This window comes from Scyliorhinus canicula, chromosome 13 (genome assembly GCF_902713615.1).
Source record: "Scyliorhinus canicula chromosome 13, sScyCan1.1, whole genome shotgun sequence".
In the NCBI taxonomy this organism is placed as follows: domain Eukaryota; kingdom Metazoa; phylum Chordata; class Chondrichthyes; order Carcharhiniformes; family Scyliorhinidae; genus Scyliorhinus; species Scyliorhinus canicula.
Genome location: NC_052158.1, coordinates 82,935,173 through 82,956,360, shown reverse-complemented (window position 1 = coordinate 82,956,360; position 21,188 = coordinate 82,935,173). Strand labels below are relative to the sequence as shown.

Genomic DNA, 21,188 nt, shown 5'->3' with positions numbered 1-21,188 from the left:
AGTAATGAGTAATTATGTTTAATTAGTTTAACAATGCTTAATTTTTAAATTTAGTGCAGTTTCCCAACCAGCCAATCAGGTCGCAGCTTTACTGTGATGTAACTACAGTCCCCCCCCCCCCCCGCCACACACACAATTTGAAAAGGTAATAAAAATAAATAAAAATCACTTACCTTCCCAGGTTCTCAGGTGCTCTCTGGTTCTCTCCCTGCAGATTAAAAGTTACAGGCCAGAAGAAAGAGAGAGAACAAAACAGTAGGGAAAAAGCACCTTCTCCCACTCTGCACCGAATTACCTCACTGCACCAAATTACCAAGTTCCAAATTCCCACTCTGGATGTGTCTCACTCCAGCTGTGTCTCCTCTTCCAATGCTTCAACTCAGAGGAAAGACTGTTACCAATTGTGCCACAATAGATATCCTTGATCAATAAAGGCGAGCCAATACATTCAGCAATTACAGCGAGGAAACATTTATAAAGAATAAACCAGGGTTAAATTAATTAGCGTTTGGAAAAATTAATAAATGATTAATTTATAACGGATTTAATAAATGAAAGCCCGCATAGATTTGTTGAAGATTTTATTACTTGACTGAATTCCTGAAGAAATGGAGATGATTGGTAAGGACAGTGCATGATGTTGTAAAAGAGGAATCCAGAAACACGGATGCGGAAGTATAACATGAAAAACAAAATTGAAGCCCATGGGACCAGAGACAGTGGCAGCAGGAATACAAATTGGCTAAGGGACACAACAGAAAGTAACAGCCAATAGTTGATTTTCAGATTGGAGTGAAGTGCCCCAGGGGTCAGGGTTGAGCTAATTGTTAATTTTGATACATATATATTAATGAACTGGTGTACAGGGAATAATTTTAAAGATTGTAGGTTGCACAAAACTTAGACATACAGTAAACAGTGAGAAAGACAGTAACCAAATTCAGGGGGCATAGATAGCTGGGTGTAATGAGCAGAAACATGGGAGATGAAATTTAATGCCGAGAACTGTGAAGTAACTAATTCTGGTCGAAAGAATAAGGAGGCAATATTGATGATATGATACGATTTTAAAAGGGGTGCATGAACAGAGCGTCTCAGTGATCAATGTTTGCAAGCGTTTGAACTTGCGAGGACAAGTTAAGGCAAATGGGACCCTTGGCCCCCCAGGTAAAATCCCCCTTTTGTTGCTTGCCCTGTGCACATGGGTCCCAGATTCCTTGCAGAGGGTGACACAGTGGTTAACACTGTTGCTTCACAGTGCGAGAGTCCCAAGGTCGATTCCCGCTTGGATGACTGCGGAGTCTGCACGTTCTCCCTGTGTCTGCGTGGGTTTCCTCCAGGTGCTCCGGTTTCCTCCCACAAGTCCCGACAGACGTGTTTGTTAGGTGAATTGGACATTCTGAATTCTCCCTCTGTGTACCTGAACAGGCGCTGGAGTGTGGCAATTAGGCGATTTACACAGCAACTTCACTGCAGTCTTAATGTAAGCCTACTTGTGACAATAATAAAGATTATTACTCAGAGAAAGGGATTTCTGATTACAGTACATTGCCGTGTACAAGTCCATTGAACATCTGTGGACATTTTAAGTGTCATGAACAATGGGTGCCATTAAGTTCAAAACCCATGCCGATTGATTCAAATTTCGAGAATTCATACCCACCTAGTAAGAAAACATTTTTCATTCAAACTCAATAAACACGAAGTAAAAGATGTTTCCTATAATTGAAGGAAAGTTAGAGGCGGCAGCATTTGAGAAGAATCCTGTACTGTTTTAATATCGCTGCGTACGTTTGATTATGCACATTTAGCAATGAAACTGAAACTTGTTTCTGTTCCAAATCGGAATGAATGTGGGAGGTACCGAGTGAGTGATAAATTAGGAGTGTCCTGAATATTAGTGCAGAGAGCTGGGGTCACTCTACTCTGAAACACTCGGTTTATAGTTTCTCCAGAGGGGGATCAGAAGACCTGATCAGGGAGACACTTTCCGCACCGTAATAACTGATTGAAATAAGCACTATGAATTCCATTATAAATGCGGAAGGAAATGACTAAAACAAGTTTGTTGAGTGACGCCTTTCATTAACTTGCAGATTAACAAGAGAGGAAGAGCCGAGAAAAAAAAACAACAGCAAAAGTGAAAGAAATGGGGAAGAAATCGAGGCCACGGTCCGGAGACAGTCCTGAAAGTAAGGGTTTGTAAAGTTGTTATCGAATGAATTAATAATCAACAAATGTCGTTAACCCGCTCTGCCTAGAAACATCCGTGGCGAAGGAAGTCTTTATTTTTTTTGTATCTCCAACTGCACACATACACTTGTCAGAAAACAGCTAAAAGGATTCAGTCGGCAGCCACTGCTGAAAACGAAGCTATAAACCAGGATAACAAAATATAACACCTAGTAAAATGGTCCAACGCAGAATATATTCAAAGAAAATCTTCGAAAGGAAATGTTTAAAAATGTCTTGGTCAAGAGGACCCCGGGTAACTGTACGGTGTTTCCGTGGGTCTCACCCCCACAACCCAAAGATGTGCAGGGCAGGTGAATTGCTCTCATTAAATTGCCCCTTAATTGGAAATAGTTGGGTACTGTCAAGTTATTTTTTAAAAAATACTTGGTCAAACAACAACCTTTTTTATAAAGCACCTTTAAAAACAGTAAAATGTCCCAAATCAATATTAAAAAATCCACGGGCGCTACCAGGGGCGCGATTCAACGCAACGGAACGTTTTTTGGCACGATTGGTGGGGTGTTTTGCGACGGCCATGTTGGCGAGATCACGGACGGTATTCAACAGCACTTAGTGCCAAAAATGAACTCCCACAAGATTCTCACCAATATTCGCTGCCTAGCCCCAGCTGCTCACCACTAACAAGGGGGAGCTGCTTTTAAACAATCCCAGTCAACACTCAAGCATGGCTGGGCCCGCACATGGGCTGTCTTAAGTCTCTGTTGATGTTCCTGCCGCCGCTTTCTTCGCCGTCTTGCCGCCTGGCCTGCCACCAGCACCGCGAGGGCAGCCTCTGCTGGGTCCAAGATATTATTCATCTTGTGTAATATCTGGAGGAATGTGAGGATGTGAGGCTGACTGATCTGCCTCCCATTCCGGGACACTCCATTCCCCCATAAATCACCCCCCCCCCACATCCCCTAACATCAGAAACCTCCTGCCCATGCACTTCCGGCCGCAGAAGGGGCCCCTGATCACCGGACCCCACACACTGTACCCCAGACACCAGCACATAACGTTAGCATTGGTCTGCTGCCCGGTGTACACACCTGCCTTCTGGTCATGGAAATGTCCCCGGTGCTAGGCCCCAGCCCTAGGTTTTCAGATGTCGGCTGCTGCATTCGTGGTGTTGCTTCCTTGAGTGTTCAGGCACAGTGTCCAGGCATCACCGTCTGATTGGGATGCTAAACAATAATTTTCACACACCTCATGGCACCCCTACCCATGGGAATTCACTTGGGAGCTGTGAAGTGCTCACTTAATTACGATTGCCAATTCCCAATTAGCAATAGCCTTCAGCCACATGGCCAGGATTAGTGGGAGTTTTGGGTGGTCGGTGGGGCAGGCAGTCAGGGGCTGGAATTGCCCCCGTAATGGGTACACATGATCCAGCAACTGCTATAGCAGTCCCGTGGGAGCTGAGATTCCCCCCCCCCCCCCCACCACCACCCCCCCGCCCCAACAAGCACTGGGGCAGCAACCTCAGTGCCCCAGGCTGATTTCCTGGCAGTGAAGATGGTTACTCATCTCTTCAGACCCCCACAACAGCCATTCCGCCAGCTTCACATTTTTTAAAAGGTGTACTAATTGGTGCCCAGTTGACCGCTTGCTGGGGAGGCAGGTAGATCAAGGGAGGCCATTTGATAGGGGGTCTTTCCCGTTAATTGTATGGAGATTAGCTTTAAGTGGGATCTTAATTTTGCCAATGGGAGCTGGCCTGTTAGATTGTAAACCGATCGTCGCCTGGCGCGGTTCTCGATTTTGGCCTCTCCCGTGATCTAACGCCCATTTTACGCTCTCGCTCGAATGGCCGCGGTCATTAAATTGCACTCTTAATCACCCTTGGGTGTTTCTCTCCGGGCTAGCCCACACTTAGAATTACTTTCATCACTGGGGAGCTGAACCTGCTGGCAAGACCAGCTCCTCAGAGAACGGGCCACCATTTTGGAAGGTTGCCCCAATCTCGAAGTGGACTTGAGGGTACCCCACACCGCCCACCCATGGGCAATGTCACCTCCCACACATATGGGCATTACCCCACATCCCCCCATGTGAGGACACCCCGCTATGGGGTCACTGAGGCCCCCGTTTTCAGGCCTTCCCACGCCCACTACCAGGACCCCATCCTTCAGCCCCCCAACCTACCAGATTCCACTTCATTCATGCCGTACACCCCGCTACTCTTCATACCCCCCTCAACCTACCCTTCATAGGCAAGGCCCCCTCAGGCACAAATGTTGGCAGTGCCACCCTGGCACCGCCACCCTGGCACCTTGAGTGTGCTCCTGCTGACTTACCAGTGCCACCCAGACACTGTTGCAATGTCAGACTGCCAGGGGCAGAGCCATGGTGCCACCCTACCCTGTCCCTGCCCACCATGGGCCTCCGGTGGCCTGGGAGACACCCCTGCGTGTTGTTCAACCTGGTCCACATTTGTGTGAAACAGTACTAAATGGCGCCTTGCTGGGGTCTCCCTGGGGAGTGTTAGATGCTGGGAGCCGGTTAGATCTGGTGTCAGCACCTTTAAGTGAGTTTTAAACCCCCTTAGGCATACAAGGCCCATTGTGGGCGGGATCCTGATCGCGATGCCTTGCAAGATCTGAAACTTCTGGTGGCAACTCTGAGGGAGTAAGTCGCACATCTGCCGGCTCCCGCTCGTTCCCTCTTGCCAACTCAAACTTCTCCTCCAGCACCCTCAAGCTAGGGAAGCTCCCTTCCAGGAACAAGTCCCCCATCCTCTCAATTCCCGCCCTTCGCCATACTCGAAACCCCCCATCCAAGCGCTCCGGGGCAACCCGGTGATTGTCACATATTGGGGCCCAACCCGATATTCCCCCGGCTCCAACGTACCTCCTCCACTGACCCCAGATCCTCAAGGCCGCCACCACCATGGAACTGGTGGAATATCACGCCGGCGGGAACGGCAGAGGTGCCGTTATCAACGCCCCCAGACTGGTGCCCCGACATGAGGCTGCCTCCATCCGCTCCCAATCCGCCCCCACCCTCACCACCCACTTCCTTATCATGGCTATGTTGGCCGCCCAATAGTAGTTGCTGAAGTTTGGCAGGGCAAGTGTACCCCTCTCCCCGATTCCACTCGAGCATCACCTTCTTCACTCGCGGGGACTTACCCGCCCAGACAAAGCCCAAAATGATTTTATTAATCCTCTTAAAAAGGACCGCGAGATGAAAATTGGGAGGTATTGGAATACAAATAAAGATCTCGGTAGGACCGTCATCTTAACCGTCTGCACCCTCCCAGCCAGCGACAGCGGTAGCGCTTCCCATCTCCGAAACTCGCCCCTCATCTGTTCGACCAACCGGGATAATTCAACTTGTGTAACCGGCCCCAGTCGCGCGCCACTTTTATCCCATGGCACCTAAAGCTGTCCCCCACTAACCTGAACGGTAGCTCCCCCAGCCGACCCTCCTGACGCCGTGCCTGAACTACAAACATCTCGCTCTTTGTCATGTTCAGTTTATATCCTGAAAACCGGCCAAATTCCCCCAAAGTCACCACGATCTCAGCCATCCCTGCCCCTGGATCTGCTACATATGAGCAGGTCGTTCGCGTACAGCGAGACCCCATGTTCCACCCCCCCCCCTCCCCCCCCCCAAACCAGCCCCTTCAAGCTCTCAGAGAAATTGCCAGTGACTCTATAGCTAACGCAAACAGCAGTGGGGAGAGGGGGCATCCCTGTCTTGTCCCCCGGTGCAGTCTAAAATAGTACAAGTTCGTCCTAGTCATCCTTACACTAGCCTCCAGGGCCTGGTACAACAGCTTAACCCAGTCGATGAAGCCCCTACCGAACCCAAATCATCCCAGCACCTCCCACAATAGTCCCACTCCACCCGGTCAAACGCCTTCTCCGCATCCATGGCCACCACTACCTCAACCTCTCTACTCTCTGGGGGCATCATAATCACATTGAGCAGCCTTCTTATATTGGCCACCAAGAGCCTGCCCTTGACAAATCCGGTTTGATCCTCCATAATCACATCTGAAATTAAAAAAAAGAAAATCGCTTATTGTCACGAGTAGGCTTCAATGAAGTTACTGTGAAAAGCCCCTAGTCGCCACATTCCGGCGCCTGTCCGGGGAGGCTGGTACGGGAATCGAACCGTGCTGCTGGCCTGCTTGGTCTGCTTTAAAAGCCAGCGATTTAACTGAGTGAGCTAAACCAGCCCCTCTGGTAGACAATCTTCAATCCTGGAGGCCAAAACTTTGGCCAGCAGCTTGGCATCTACATTAAGCAGTGAGATCGGCCTATAAGACCCACATAGCTCCGGGTTCCTGTTCCACTTCAATATCAACAAAATAGTGGCCTGTGACATCGTTGGGGGCAGCACCCCTCTGTCCCTTGCCTCATTGAAAACCTTGACCAACAACGGCCCTAATATCCCCGAGAATTTCTTGTAGAATTCCACTGGATACCCGTCCGGCCCCAGAGCTTTACCCGACTGCATTGCCTTCAAGCCCTTGTTGCTCGTTTTGGGTGAGTGTGCTTAACACTCACTTGGCTCTGTTTCTCGTTCTAAGCTCTGGAGTCGCCAGGTGCCGTAAAGACACCGTCACAAGTATCAAGGTCAAGTTCAAAGCAATAAAGCTGTACACCAATTAGTAAGTCCAAAACAATTAGAGTTTATTATAACACAATTATAATAACACTCATGCACACGCTAAAGACTAACTTACTTCTACCACTAAACAACTAATACTTATCTAAGAAGGAACTGCGAGGTCAGGGAACAAGGCCTTTGTTCCGTTCTGGGCTGCAGGCTTCGGGTCACTATCGGTCGGCAAGGGTATAAGTAATGCCGGGGTCAGGTAGCGATCGTCGTTAGGCACTTACTTATTGGCGGCTTCAGTTCAATCGGCTGATGGAGAAGACAGGGGTCTCGAGGCTGGATTCAGAAGCCGGAATCAGGAGAAAGAATCAGAAGACTGAACCGTGCGTGGGACCTCTCTTTATAGGTCCCAGGGGTCCGCGCCTCTTGGGGCGGGCTTCCTCAGGATCGATTGGGCCTCTTCCCAATCGATATGGTTTGAACTCCCCAATCCTAGGGCCGTCCCTTGATGGCTGGGGCGGTTCTTAGGACCCATTGTCCTGGGCTTCTCTGGCTCCATCGTGTCTGGGCTGCTACTGTATTAAAAGTATCAATTGATACTTAATTGTATCCATTGTACCTGGGACTGCCCGGTATCACCTCATTACTCTGTTAACGGCTTTCCCATTTACAGCGCTGCCTGATCTCTGCAGCTGCCAGGAAACTGGTTTCTGAAATTGTTTCAATGCATAATTGCTTCTGCAAGCAGTTTGCTCTTTAACATGTCCGTTTACCCTGCACTCTTTGCAGTCTTCCATTTTGTGTCCGTTTGTGGCCATCTTAGGTGGCTACACCCTCAACTATTTCTTCGGCCCTGATCAGGACCCCCAGCTCATCCACCAGCTCCCTGCCCACCCTTGGGAAGGTCAGTCCGTCCAAAAAGCGTCTCATCCCCTCGGGCCCCGTGGGGGGTTCCGAACAATAGAGTCTACTGTAAAGTCCCTGAACGCCCTGTTTAGCCCTGCCGAGTCCCCTACCAGATTCCCATCCCCATTAACCACCTTTTCTATTTCGCTGGCCGCCTCCCTCTTCCTAATCTGCTGTGCCAGCATTCTGCTGGCCTTCTCCCCATGTTCATAAAACGCATCCCTCGCCTTTCTAAGCTGCCCCACTGTCTTACCTGTGGACAACACCCCGAACTCCGCCTGCAGCCTCCGACATTCCCTTAAGAGCTCCACCCCCGGGGTCACCGCATACCTCCTGTCTGTCTGCAAGATCTTCTTAACCAGCTGGTCTGTCTCTGCCCTATCCGTCCTGTCCCTATGAGCCCGGATCGAAATCAGTACCCCTCTCACCACTGCTTTCAGCACCTCCTAGACCACCGCAGCTGAGACTCCCCCCCCCCCCCCCCCCCCACGTGTCATTGACCTGCAGGTAGTTCTGCATGCACTTCCTCACCCTCTCGCACACCGCCTCGTCCGCCAACAAACCCACGTCCAATCTCCATTGCGGGCGCCGGAAGCTCTCCTCACAAACCTGAAGTTCCACCCAGTGTGGGGCATGATCCAAAATAGTGATGGCCAAATACCGCATGTCCATCACCCCCGCCAGCAAGTCCCTGCTCAAAATGGAAAAATCAATCTGGGAATAGACCTTCTGCACATGCGAAAAAAAGAAAACTTCGCTCCCCATCGGCGGCCTAAACCTCCATGGATCGACCCCCCCCCCCCCCCCCCCCCCCCCCCCGCCATCTGCTCCATGGACGCTTTGTCATTGCTGGCACTCTCCCCGTTTTCGAACACGACCGGTCCAGGCCGGCGGCGATGACCGTATTAAAATCCCCTCCCACCACCAACTTGTGCGAGTCCAGATCCGGTATCTTCCCAAGTACCGTCTTTATGAATTCTACATTGTCCCAGTTTGGCGCGTACATGTTAACCAAGACTACCTTCCTCCCCTCCAGCTTACCGCTCACCATGACATAATGCCGCCCCCCGTCCGAGACTATACTGCCCACCTGGAATTGCACTCGCTTATTGATTAAAATCGCCACTCCTCTAGTCTTGGTGTCCAGCCCTGAATGAAAGACCTGACTGACCCAACCCTTCCTTAGCCTCACTTTATCCGCTACTTTCAGGTGTGTCTCCTGCACCATCACCACGCCTGCCTTCAAAGCCCTCAGATGCGCGAACACACGTGCCCTCTTGACCGGCCCATTCAACCCCCTAACATTCTAGGTGATCAGCCCCCAGGCAATGCGCCGCGCCTCCATCGGCCCGCCTCTTGGCAGCCCCCACCCCCGACCTCCTCTCTGTCCCAAAACCTAAGTCCCTCCCTCGTCAGAGTAGTAACTACCCCCCCCCCCCCGCAGGAACACCGCCTTGTAACCTAACCCCTGCCATATATTGAACATATACACCACCCCCCCACTGTGCTTCCGTAGACTAGCTCACCCAGCTAGCCTGGTGACTCTCGCCTCTGGCGCCAAGAAATCTCCCACCTATTGTTCCCTACTCTCCTCCCCCCCCCACCACCACCCTCCGCCCATGGAAACCACTTCCCTCATCAAACCGAGACTGAACAATCTCACAATTACCATAGGAGACAACCCAAAACAAGAAACCCACAAAGAACCCCCCAAAATAGTGCAAATCAAAATAATAAAAAGTCAAAAGCCCTCACCAGCCATCCCCACCAAAATACCGAAAACCCATAGAAACCGAATAACTTTTACTTCCCCATCTTTCCCCAAACTTAAAAGCGGAAGAAAAACGACAATCAAAACATATACACATCACTCGTAAAAGTTAAAACTTAAAACCAAAAAGTTCTCAGTTCTGCACCAGCCCCTTCTTCTTGGCAACGTCCATCTTGTCTTCGGGTGATTCAAAATAATGGTGCTGGTACTCGTGCGTAATCCACAGACGTGCCGGGTAAAGCAGCCCAAATTTCACCTTCTTCTGAAACAGGATCTCCTTCAATTACCTGAACCCTGCCTTCCTTCTGGCCATCTCCACACTCAGGTCCTGGTAGACATGCAATATGCTATTGTCCCATTTGCAGCTCCTAGTATGCTTATCCCACTGGAGAACACACTCCTTATCCAAAGGTCTGTGGAACCGGACCACCATCGCCCTTGGGGGGGTCCGCTGGCCGTGGCTTCCTCGCCATCGCCCTGTACGCCCTGTCCACCTCCAATGGTGGGGGAAAAGCCCCCTCCCCCAGAAGCTTCTGGAACATACTCACCACAAACATGCCAGCATCAGCCCCCTCAGCCCCTTTAGGGAGACCGACAATTCTTAAGTTCTGCTGGCGAGCTCTGTTCACCAGATCCTCCAACTTCTCCAGCAGCCTTTTTACAGGTGCGGGACTTTCTGCGCAGGCAGGTATCACCCTTCCCACTCTTGCCACTAAGGAGGATCCAGGATAGGGTAGTGTCTAGGGGATGGGTGGGAATGTCTCGGACATCTACAAAGAACTAATGGGGGCGGAGGAGACGCAGACCGAGGAGCTGAAGCACAAGTAGGAGGAGGAGCTTGGTGGAGAGATGGAGGACTTATTATGGGCGGACGCGTTGAGCAGAGTCAACACGACTGCTACATGCACTAGGCTCAGCTTGAGCTAATTGAAGGTGGTCCACCGGGCCCATATGACAATGGCCTGGATGAGTAGATTCTTTGGGGTGGAGGACAGGTGTATAAAATGTGCGAGAATACCAGCGAAACATGTCCACATTTTGTGGGCGTGTCCAAAACTTCAGGGATATTGGCAGGGGTTTGCGGACGTCATGTCCAGAGTATTGAAAACAAGGGTGGCAATGAGTCCGGAGGTGGCGAGTTTTGGGTTGTCGGAAGATCCAGGAGTCCAGGAGGAGAAAGAGGCAGACGTTCTGGCCTTTGCCTCCCTGGTAGCCCGGAGACGGATATTATTAGCTTGGAGGGACTCAAAGCCCCCGAAATCGGCGGCCTAGTTAACCGACATGGCGAGCTTTCTCCTCGGCCTGGAGAAGATTAAGTTCGCCCGGGGGGAGGGGGGGGGGGGGGGGGGTGCACGCCACACGCACCTCAGCTCGACCTCATCACCCTTCACACACACAGGCACTCACTTCCCACCCCACCACCGCACGCATCGGACAGAGCACAGAGGCAGCTTCCGTAGGTGTAAAAGTGAGTTTAATGACAGACAGTTCATACACGTGCCCTAGCCATGTATGGGGGGGTTGCTTCTCCCACCTCCCTCCACAGGCGCCGGGTGGTGTTGGCAGCGACCCTGCGGCCTTGTCGGGGTACAAGGCCTCCCTCCTTTGTACCACGGCATCCAGGAGCATCTCCATGTCACGGTCCTGGAATTTTGGCGCTGCGCGGGGATGGGGCCATCTTCCCGCGTTGGCCTGTGTCTGTGCGGGTGGCATCTCTTTAAGAGTAACGTGGCGTCAATTACGCTGCGCGCGTCTGTGGCTCCATTCCAGGCTGCGCCGTCACACTTCCCGTGACTCCCATGCGAGCCCCTTCCGTGGCACACTTTTTATTATACGCACTTTTGCTCAGCTCGACGCTGGAGTTGCTCGCACCGCTTTTGACGCCGGCGTCAGAACTTGGCCGCGATATCGGAGAACCCCGGCCCATGTCAGCATTTGACTGAGTAAGGGACCGAGGAGCCCTAGCAAATGTGGAGTCAAATGGAAGCGACCCGGGGGGAGGGGGGGGGGGTGCACGCCACACTCACCTGAGCTCGACCTCTTATCACCCTTCACACACACAGGCACTCATTTCCCACCCAACCCCCGCACGCATCGGACAGAGCACAGAGGCTGGTTGTACTGGTTGTAATCATACCTCACACAAAGGAAGATGGTTGTGATGGTTGAAGGTCAATCATCTCAGACACAGGATATCACTGCAGGAATTCCTCAGGGTAGTGTCATAGGCCCAGTCATCTTCAGCTGCTCATCAATGGTCGTCCTTCTATTGTAAGTTCAAGAGTGGGGAAGTTCGCTGATGACTGCTCAATGTTCAGCACCATTCACGAATCGTCAGATACTGATATAGTCCATGTCCAACTTCAGCAAGATTTGGACAATATCCAGGCTTGGACTGACAAATGATAAGTAACATTCGGACCACACAAGGCATTACCATTGACCAAAAACTGAACTGGACTATCCATGTAAATAATGTGATTACAAGAGCAAGTCAAAGATTAGGAATCCTGCGGCAAGTAACTCACCTCCTGACTCCCTAAAGCCTATCCACCATCTAAAAGGCACAGGTCAGGAGTGTGATGGAATATTGCCCACTTGCCTGGGTGCAGCTCAACAACACTAAAGACTGTTGACACCATCCAAAGAAGCCCACTTGATTGGCACCTCTTAACCATCTATGAACAGTGGCAGCAGTGTGTATCATCAACAAGATGCACTGCAGGAACGCACCAAGGCTCCTTACACAGCACCTTCCAAATGGACAACCATTACCATGTAGATGTATCAGGGCAGCATACACAAGGGAACACCACCACCTGGCAGTTCCCCTCCAACCATTCACCATCCTGACCTCGAAATATATTGATTCCTTCATTGTGACTGGGTCACTATTCTGGAACTCCCTTCCGAACAGCCTTTGCGTGTACCTAAACCACATGGACTGCAGCAGTTCACGATGGCAGTTCACCACCACTTCCTCAAAGGTAATTAGGAATGGGCAATAACTACTGGCCTAGGCAGCGAAGCTAACATCCCGAAAATGAATAAATAAAAATTATTTACTTATGCTATCCCTGATTGGTATTCCCGATTAGCATCGATGTTGGGATTGACAACAAAAGATAGGAAAATATTTGAACTCTTCAGCTTGATTTCGCAATATCCAACCTTGTGACATGTATAACATTGTGACATTGTAGCACAGTGGTTAGCACTGTTGCTTCGCAGCGCCAGGAACCGGGTTTGATTCCTGGCTCGAGTCTCTGTCTGTGTAGAGTCTGCACGTTCTCCCTGTGTCCGTGTGTGTTTCTTCCGGGTGCTCTGGTTTCCTCCCACAAGTCCCAATAGACGTACTTGTTAGGTGAATTGGATATTCTGAATTCTTTCTCTGTGTACCCGAACAGGTGCGATAGTGTGGCGACTGGGGGCTTTTCACAGTAACTTCATTGCAGTCTTAATGTAAGCCTACTTGTGACACCAATAAAGACTTTATTATAAACATAAGTTGCTTATTTATATTTATTTAAAATTACCACAGTAAAACATTTGTTCTGTGACATGTATTCTTTTTTAAAATTAGTGTGAAAAATGCAACAGAATTCCACAGAGATAGGGGGCAGGATTCTTTGATCCTGAGGCTAACAGGCCCCCAGGTTCAGCGATCCTGTGCCCTACAGGGGGCCAGCACGGCACTGGAGTGACTCACGCAGCTCCAGCTAACGTTACCGCCGTCAAATGGGCGCCGCGGGCCTGCGCATGCGCGCTGTGACCAGCGCAAACCCGCGCATGCGCGCTAGTTGCCTTCTCCGCACTGGCCTCAATGCAACATGGTGGAGAGCTACAGGGGTCCAGCGCGGAGTAAAAGAAGCCCCCATCAGGAGAAGCTGGCCTGCCAATCGATAGGCCCCGATCGTGGTCCAGGCCACGATGGACGCCCCCCCCTGAGGTCGGACTCCCCCCCCTTCCTCCCACCTGGCTGCCCCCCTTAGGATGGACGCCGAGGTCCCGCCGGGTAGGACCACATGTGAATGGCGCCGGCGGGACTCGGCCTACCTCGCCGGTCACTCGGCCATCCCACGTGGAGATTCGCTCGGGGGCTGCGGTGACCGGAGAATCGGGGGACCGGCATCGCGTGAATCGCGCCCTACCCCCCCACCCGTACCCCGGCGATTCTTCGACCCGGCCCGGGGTCAGAGAATCCCTCCCAGGAAATCTGGAATACACACAGGTACATGGAAACGAGCATTCATTTGTTTATCGTCTGTCAAGAAACTCCACGATTTCTACATTAGTGATCACTGTTATTGAAGTTTTTATTTATAATTAGGTTTTTCCGGAATAAAAAACCAAGGAGCCACTTGCTACCTGAATACATTGCTTCAGACTCTCTACATGACTCCTGAAATGAAGGAAACTATCAGCAGGTCTGTACAGTTAATTAAATAATAATGAGCTTCCAAGTATATCTCAGCCACATGTATTCTAATGAGTTTGAAGTGTAAAATGTTTTAGGTTTGAATATTTACATACTAAAAGCAAGTAATGCGTTATGTAAAAGTCATACTCTACTGGAAATGTTTAACATTATTAAACAAATAATCCTCCCATTAGATTTGTGCAAAATCCTCCGGAAACGCTTGATAAGAAAACCAGCATTTGCTACCACCTTGATGCACTGTTTACAGATTTAGGTGCAAAAAGGACAGCACAAACACGTGGGATTACAAGGAACCTGGGCATGAGTGAGAAAGATGGTAAGTAACAACATGCAGCAAAAGCCAATATATATCAGCTGCCAATTATCATGAACAATAGTATATCTTTTAAAATGTCACATATTTGCCAGTTCATCAAAAGCATTCTTTTTTAAAAAAATGTTTTTATTCCAAATTTTTCAATAATTTTTACAAAACACTAGAAAAAAGAAGATAGTGCAAAGAAAACAAAGCAATATATCAACAAGAACCACTTAACCCTCTATCCAGCCAAGAATTTAACAAACAAAACAAAATGGGGCACACGCCCCTAACAAATAATGTGAAAACAGTTCACCCATCCCATCCACTGCCTCCACCCCCCCCCCCCCCCCCCCCCCCCCCCGGATTGCTGCTGCTGCCGTCCTTCACCTATCGTTCCGCGAGAAAGTCAAGGAACGGTTGCCGCTGCCTGGAGAACCCCTGCAGAGACCCTCACGAGGCAAACTGTATCTTCTCCAACCTGAGAAATCCTGCCATGTCACTGACCCAAGCCTCCACGCTTGGAGGATTTGCATCCCTCCACATTAACAAGAGCCTTCTCCGGGCTACCAAGGAGGCAAAGGTCAGGACTCTGGCCTCTTTCGACACCTGCACTCCCGGATCATCCGATATCCCAAATATCGCTATCCCCCAGCTCGATTTTACCCGCGTGTCCAAGATCTTGGATATAGCCTTTGCAAAGCCCCTCCAACATTCCGTAAGTGCCGGGCATGCCCAGAATATATGAGCATGATTAGCTGGGCTCCCTGAACACCTCACACACCTGTCCTCTACCCCCAAAAACTTACTCATTCTCGCCCCTGTCATATTAGCCCAATGCGCCACTTTAAACTGAATCAGGCTAAGCCTGGCGCAAGATGAGGAGGAATTGACCCTGCCCAGGGCGTCAGCCCACAGGCCCTCATCCAGCTCCTCACCCTGCTCCTCCTCCCACTTGCCCTTCAGCTTTTCCACTGAGATCTCCTCCGCCACCTGCAGCTCCTGGTATATTTCCGATATCTTGCCATCCCCAACCCACACGCCCGAGACCTGTCCTGTATCCTCCGAGCAGGCAGCTGTGGGAATTCCCGCACCTGCTTTTTCACGAATACCCGAACCTGCATGTACCTAAAGGTATTCCCCGGGGGTAGCCCAAATTTCTCTTCCAGCGCCTTCTGACTGGCAAAGGTACCATCAATAAATAAGTCCCTCATTCTTTTGATTCCCGCCCTATGCCAACTTAGGAACCCACCATCTATCGTACCTGGAACGAACCTATGATTGTTCCGTATCGGGGTCCAAACTGAGGCCCCACCTGCTCCCTATGCTGTCTCCACTGCCCCCAGACCCTCAATGTCGCCGCCACCACCGGGCTCGTGCAAGCGGCAACGGTGCCGTCACCAGTGCCCCCAAGCTAGTGCTTATACAGGACGACACTTCTCGCCATATCCACGCCGCCCCCTCTCCCTCCGTTACCCACTTCCGAATCATAGACACATTCGCTGCCCAGTAATAGCTGCACAAGTTCAGCAGTGCCAACCCACCTTCCTCCCGACTGCGCTCCAAAAACAGTCTCTTATTTGCCCACACAAATCCGGTAATACTCCTATTTACCCGCTTAAAGAAGGACTTGGGGATGAGCATAGGCAGGCACTGGAAGGCGAACGGGAACCTAGGGAGAACCGTCATTTTTAGTGACTGCACCCTACCCGCCAGGGAGAGTGGCAACACATCCCACCTCCTAAAGTCCTCCTCCATCTGATCCACCAGGCGCGCTAAATTGAGCTTGTGTAAAACCGCCCAACTCTTGGCTGTCTGGCTACCCAAGTACCGAAAGCTCTTCTCCACCATCTTGAGCGGTAGCTCCCCCAATCTCCTTTCCTAGCCCTTCGCAGGCACCACAAAAAGCTCGCTTTTCCCCACATTTAACTTGTATCCCGAGAAGTTTCCAAAATCCCTAGGAATCTGCATAACCTCCCCATCCCCTCCACCGGATCCGCAATATGCAAAAGCAGGTCATCCGCATACAGTGAAACGCAGTGTTCCATCCCCCCACCCCCGGACCAATCCCCTCCAGTTTCTGGATTCTCTCAACGCCATGGCCAGCAGCTCAATCGGCAGTGCAAACGGCAGGGGGGGGGACAAAGGGCACCCCTGCCTCGTTCCACGATATAACCTGAAATACTCTGACCGCAGCCGGTTTGTCGAAGCACTCACTACCAGGGCCTGGTACAACAATTTGACCCATCCTATGAATTCCTCCCCAAACCCAAACCTGCCTCACACCTCCCACAAGTACTCCCACTCCACTCGATCAAAGGCTTTCTCTGTGTCCATTGCCGCTACCCTTCTGCATCCTCCCCCCCCCTCTGAGGGCATCATGATCACATTCAGGAGCCTTCACACATTCGTGTTCAGCTGCCTGCCCTTCACAAACATCGTCTGATTCTCATGAATCACTCCCGGGACACAATCCTCAATCCTAGTTTCCAGGACCTTCGCCAACAGTTTAGCATCTACATTATGAAGCAAAATTGGCCTATAGGAGCCGCATTGCACGGATCCTATCATGCTTGAGGATAAGCGAGATCAAAGCCTGCGACATCGTCGGGGGAAGGATTCCCTTTTCCTTCGCCTCAGGTTCTCAGCAACAGCAGGCCCAACAGCTCCAAGAACTTCCTGTAGAACTCAACGGGGAATCCATCTGGCCCCGGGTCCTTGCCCGACTTCATACTCCCCAACCCCTTAGCCAACTCCTCCATCCCAATCGGAGCCCCCAATCCCTCTAACCGACCTTCCTCCACCTTTGGGAACCTAAGTTGGTCCGGAACTGTCACATCCAGTTCTGACTCGTACAATTCACCGTGGGCGCAATTCTCCGCTCCCCACGCCGGGTGGGAGAATCGCGGGAGGACCGGGCGAATCACGACACGTCGCCCTTGCACCCTCTGCGATTCTCCCACCCCCCAAAATGGCGTGTCGCGTTTTGTGACACGCCGCTTGGAGAATCGGCGCTTGCCGTTTCTCACGGTGACTGGCGATTCTTCTGCCTGGATGGGCCGAGCGGCCTGATGAACCCGACCGGTTTACGCTGACGTCAACCACACCTGGTCACTGCCGGCATGAACATCGCGCAACCGGTAAGTGTGGGGCCTGTGGGTGGCGGAGGGAGGATCGAGCACCACGGGTGTGCTCTTCAGATGTCTGTCCCGCGATTGGTGCCCACCGATCGTCGGGCCGGCATCTCTAAGAGAGGCACTCTTTTCCCTCCGCCGCCCCGCAAGATCAAGCCGCCATATCTTGCGGGGCAGCGGAGGGGAGGATGGCAACCGCGCATGCACGGGTTGGAGCTGGCCAACCTGCGCATGTGCGGCTGACGTCACTTAGGCGCCGCTGGCCGCGTCAATCTCGGCGCGCTGCTTTGACGCAAGCGTCAAGGCCCGGTGCCCGAGATTTGCGTACCGCCGCTCCTAGCCCCGGGGGGGGGGGGGGGGGGGGGGGGGGCTCTGACGCCGGAGTGAAACACTCTGGGATTCACTTCGGCGTCGGCTGTTTCTCTCCGTTTCGGAGAATCGCGCCCCATAAAAGTGCTTAAAGACCTCATTTATTTTAGCTGGACTCCGCACCGTGTCCCCCCTCCTATCTCTAATTCCCCCAATCTCCCTAGCCGCCTCCCTCTTCCGCAGCTGATGTGCCAACATCCGGCTTGCCTTCTCCCCACCGTCATATACTGCTCCTTGTAGCTTCCTCAACTGGGCCTCAGCCTTCCCCATGGTTAGCAAGTCAAACTCCGTCTGGAGGCTCCGACGCTCCTTCAACAGCCCCTCCTCGGGGGATTCCACATATTTCCTATCCACCCTCAGTATCTCCCCACCAATCGCTCCCTCTCCATACTCTCCCTCTTCTCTCTGTGGGCCCTGATTGAAATTAACTCCCCCCTGACCACCGCCTTCAGCGCCTCCCAGACCACACTCATCGACACCTCCCCATTACCATTGGCCTCCACATATCTTTGGATACACCACCGTATCCACCCACAGACCTCCTCATTCGCCAGTAGTCCCACGTCCATTCGCCACAACGGGTGCTGACCTCTCTCCTCCCCCATCTTCAGGTCCACCCAGCGTGGGGCATGGTCCGAGATCGCAATGGCCGAGTACTCCACCCCCTCCACTTTCGGGATTAGCGCCCTGTTTACCACAAAAAAAATCTATCCGCGAGTAAGCCTTGTGTACATGGGAGAACAAGGAAAACTCCCTCGCCCTTGGCCTAGCAAATCTCCACGGATCCACTCCCCCCATCTGGTCCATGAACCCCCTCAGGACCTTGGCCGCTGCCGGTCTCTTACCCGACCTCGATCTCTGACCGATCCAGTGTCTGGTCCAGAACCGTATTAAAGTCCCCCCCCGCCATTATCAAACTACTTGCCTCCAAATCCGGGATCCGACTCAACATCCGCTTCATGAACCCTGCATCGTCCCAGTTCGGAGCACACACATTCACCAGCACCACCCGGGCCCCCTGCAGCTTACCACTCACCATAACATATCGACCCCCTTTATCCTCCACAATACCCGCCGCCTCAAATGCCACCCGCTTACTCACCAAAATTGCGACCCCCCCTGTTTTTCGCATCCAACCCTGAGTGAAAAAACTGTCCCACCCATCCCTTCCTCAGCCTAGTTTGGTCTGCGATCTTCAGGTGTGTTTCCTGTAGCATGGCTACGTCTGCCTTCAGGCCCCTTTAAGTGCGAAAACACTCGGGCCCTCTTGACCGGCCCGTTCAAGCCTCTCATGTTCCACGTGATCAGCCGGATCGGTGGGCTACCCGCCACCCCCCTGCCGACTAGCCATCTCCTTTTCTAGGCCAGCCACGTGCCCACGACTCCCGCACTCTCCAGCCCCCCAGGCGGAGGCTCCCCACCCAGACTCTCCCTCTTACCGTCAACTCCCCCTCACTCAGCACAGCAGAAACCCAGTTCCTCCCCCTAAACCCCCCCCCCCCTTCCCTGGCCAAGCAACTGCTTAACCCCCCTACCCCCTCCATTGCACTCCCGTAAGCCAGCTGACTCATGCTGACCCCGGCCGCTCCCGCCTCAACCTCCGATCCCCTTTTGGTTTTCCCATCCAAATCACCCAGCCCTCCCCCCACCAAAGTGGGGTAGTCACCCCCCCCCCCCCATATAGACCAACGAGGACATCGAACACAGCCCCCCCCCGCTTCAGGTACCGCCCCCACCATTTCGCGGGAAAAAGCCACGCTCCCTGCCTGGGCTGACCCCGCCCCCTGTGGCGCAGTTCCCTTTAACTGCAACCTCACCCCAGTCCCCGAGGGCCCCGGGCTACGGGCCCCCCCATTCCCAAGAAAACACGGGGGAAAAAAGAAGTAAACCCCAGCCGAACAAGCATCGCCCCCACTCCTTCATCAACATCCCACATAACATACTGCAAACCATTAATTCAAGTCCAGCTTCTCGTTTTTGATAAAAGTCCACGCCTCATCCGGCATATCAAAATAGTGGTGTCGGTCCTGGTATGTGACCCACAGTCTCGCCGGCTGTAACAGCCCGAACTTCACCCCCATCCCGTGGAGGATCGCCTTAGCCCGGTTGAATCCTGTCTGCTTCTTGGCCAGCTCTGCACTCCAGCCTGATAGATACGGATCTCGGTATTCTCCCACCTGCTACTCCGCTCCTTCTTCGCCCATCGCAGGACACAGTCCCTGTCGGTGAAACGGTGAATCCTCACCACCATCGCCCTCGCCGGTTCGTTCGCCCTCGGCTTCCTTGCCAGGACTCTGTGCACTCCATCCAGCTCCAGGGGCCTCGAGAAGGCCCCCGCACCCATCAGCGTGCTCAGCATCGCGGTCACATACGCCCCAGCATCCGACCCCTCCACGCCATCAGGGAGACCCAGAATTCGCAGGTTCTGCCTCCTCGACCTGTTCTCCAGGTCCTCCAGCTCCTCCTGCCATTTTTTGTGAAGCGCCTCGTGCGCTTCTACTTTAACCGCCAGGCCTAGAATCTCATCCTCGTTGTCAGAGACCTTCTGCTGCACCTCCTTAATCGCCGTCCCCTGCATCTTCTGGGTTTCCACCAACCGTTCAATCGACGTCTTCATAGGGGCCAACATCTCCGCCTTCAAGTCAACAAAGCAGCTTTTTAAAAACTCCTGCTGCTCCCGAGACCACTGGGCCCATGTTGCCTGGTCCCCGCACGCCACCATCTTGTTTTTCGTGCCCGTTCTCCTCTCTGCTCTAAAGCCATTTTTTTGACCGCTCCGCACCTGGTCCACTCCATACAGTGCTGGGGGACCCTCACTGCTACCTTCCCACACCGGGAATCATCAAACAAATGCCGCTGAGGCTCCTTAAAAGAGCCCAAAAGTCCGTTATCGGCGGGAGTTGCCGACCGTGCGACCTACCCAGGCATAGCCGCAACCGGAAGTCCCATCAAAAGCATTCTAAATGTTCTACATCAATGTTACTATTAAGTTACTCAGCTGGATTCTCCGTTGGCAGGATCCTCCACTTCTCCGGCAGCGCACTCATGGACACGGATTTCCTGATGGCGTGGGAGTGCTCACAATGGGAAACCCCATTGGCTGGCTGCCGGGAATGAGGATCCGCTGCCGGCGGGGATGCGCCGCACCAGAAAACGGGTGCGGAGGGACGGAGAATCTGGCCCACTGTCTTTGAAATCATGTGAAATGTTCATCTGAAGTACCTTTCTCTGACATTTTATCAGAAGATTTACCGTAGATCGTGGCTCGAATATGACTTCCCAGAATGGCGTTTGATTCTGTGCCAAAAATAAAATGAACTGCTGGGTTTGGTGTTTTGGTTGCCACTTTGAAATGTTAAAAAATGCATAATATTGGTAATTCAGATCAAATCAACGTGACACATTTTATTAAATTAACTAATTCTACAAACCTACCTCTGAATACAATCAAGGAGCACAATTATT

General features: G+C 52.1%; 1 protein-coding gene across 1 annotated transcript in view; it reads left to right on the top strand.

Moving 5' to 3' along the window:
* Positions 1-1,844: 1,844 nt before the first annotated feature.
* Positions 1,845-21,188, top strand: part of LOC119976206 — a 100,470-nt gene continuing 81,126 nt past the window's right edge. Inside the window, exons 1-4 of the mRNA XM_038816518.1 lie at positions 1,845-1,997; positions 2,097-2,192; positions 13,812-13,908; positions 14,096-14,238. Coding sequence (XP_038672446.1) covers positions 2,150-2,192; positions 13,812-13,908; positions 14,096-14,238 — 283 coding nt within the window. The 5' untranslated portion in view covers positions 1,845-1,997; positions 2,097-2,149. The remainder of the gene's footprint in view (positions 1,998-2,096; positions 2,193-13,811; positions 13,909-14,095; positions 14,239-21,188) is intronic.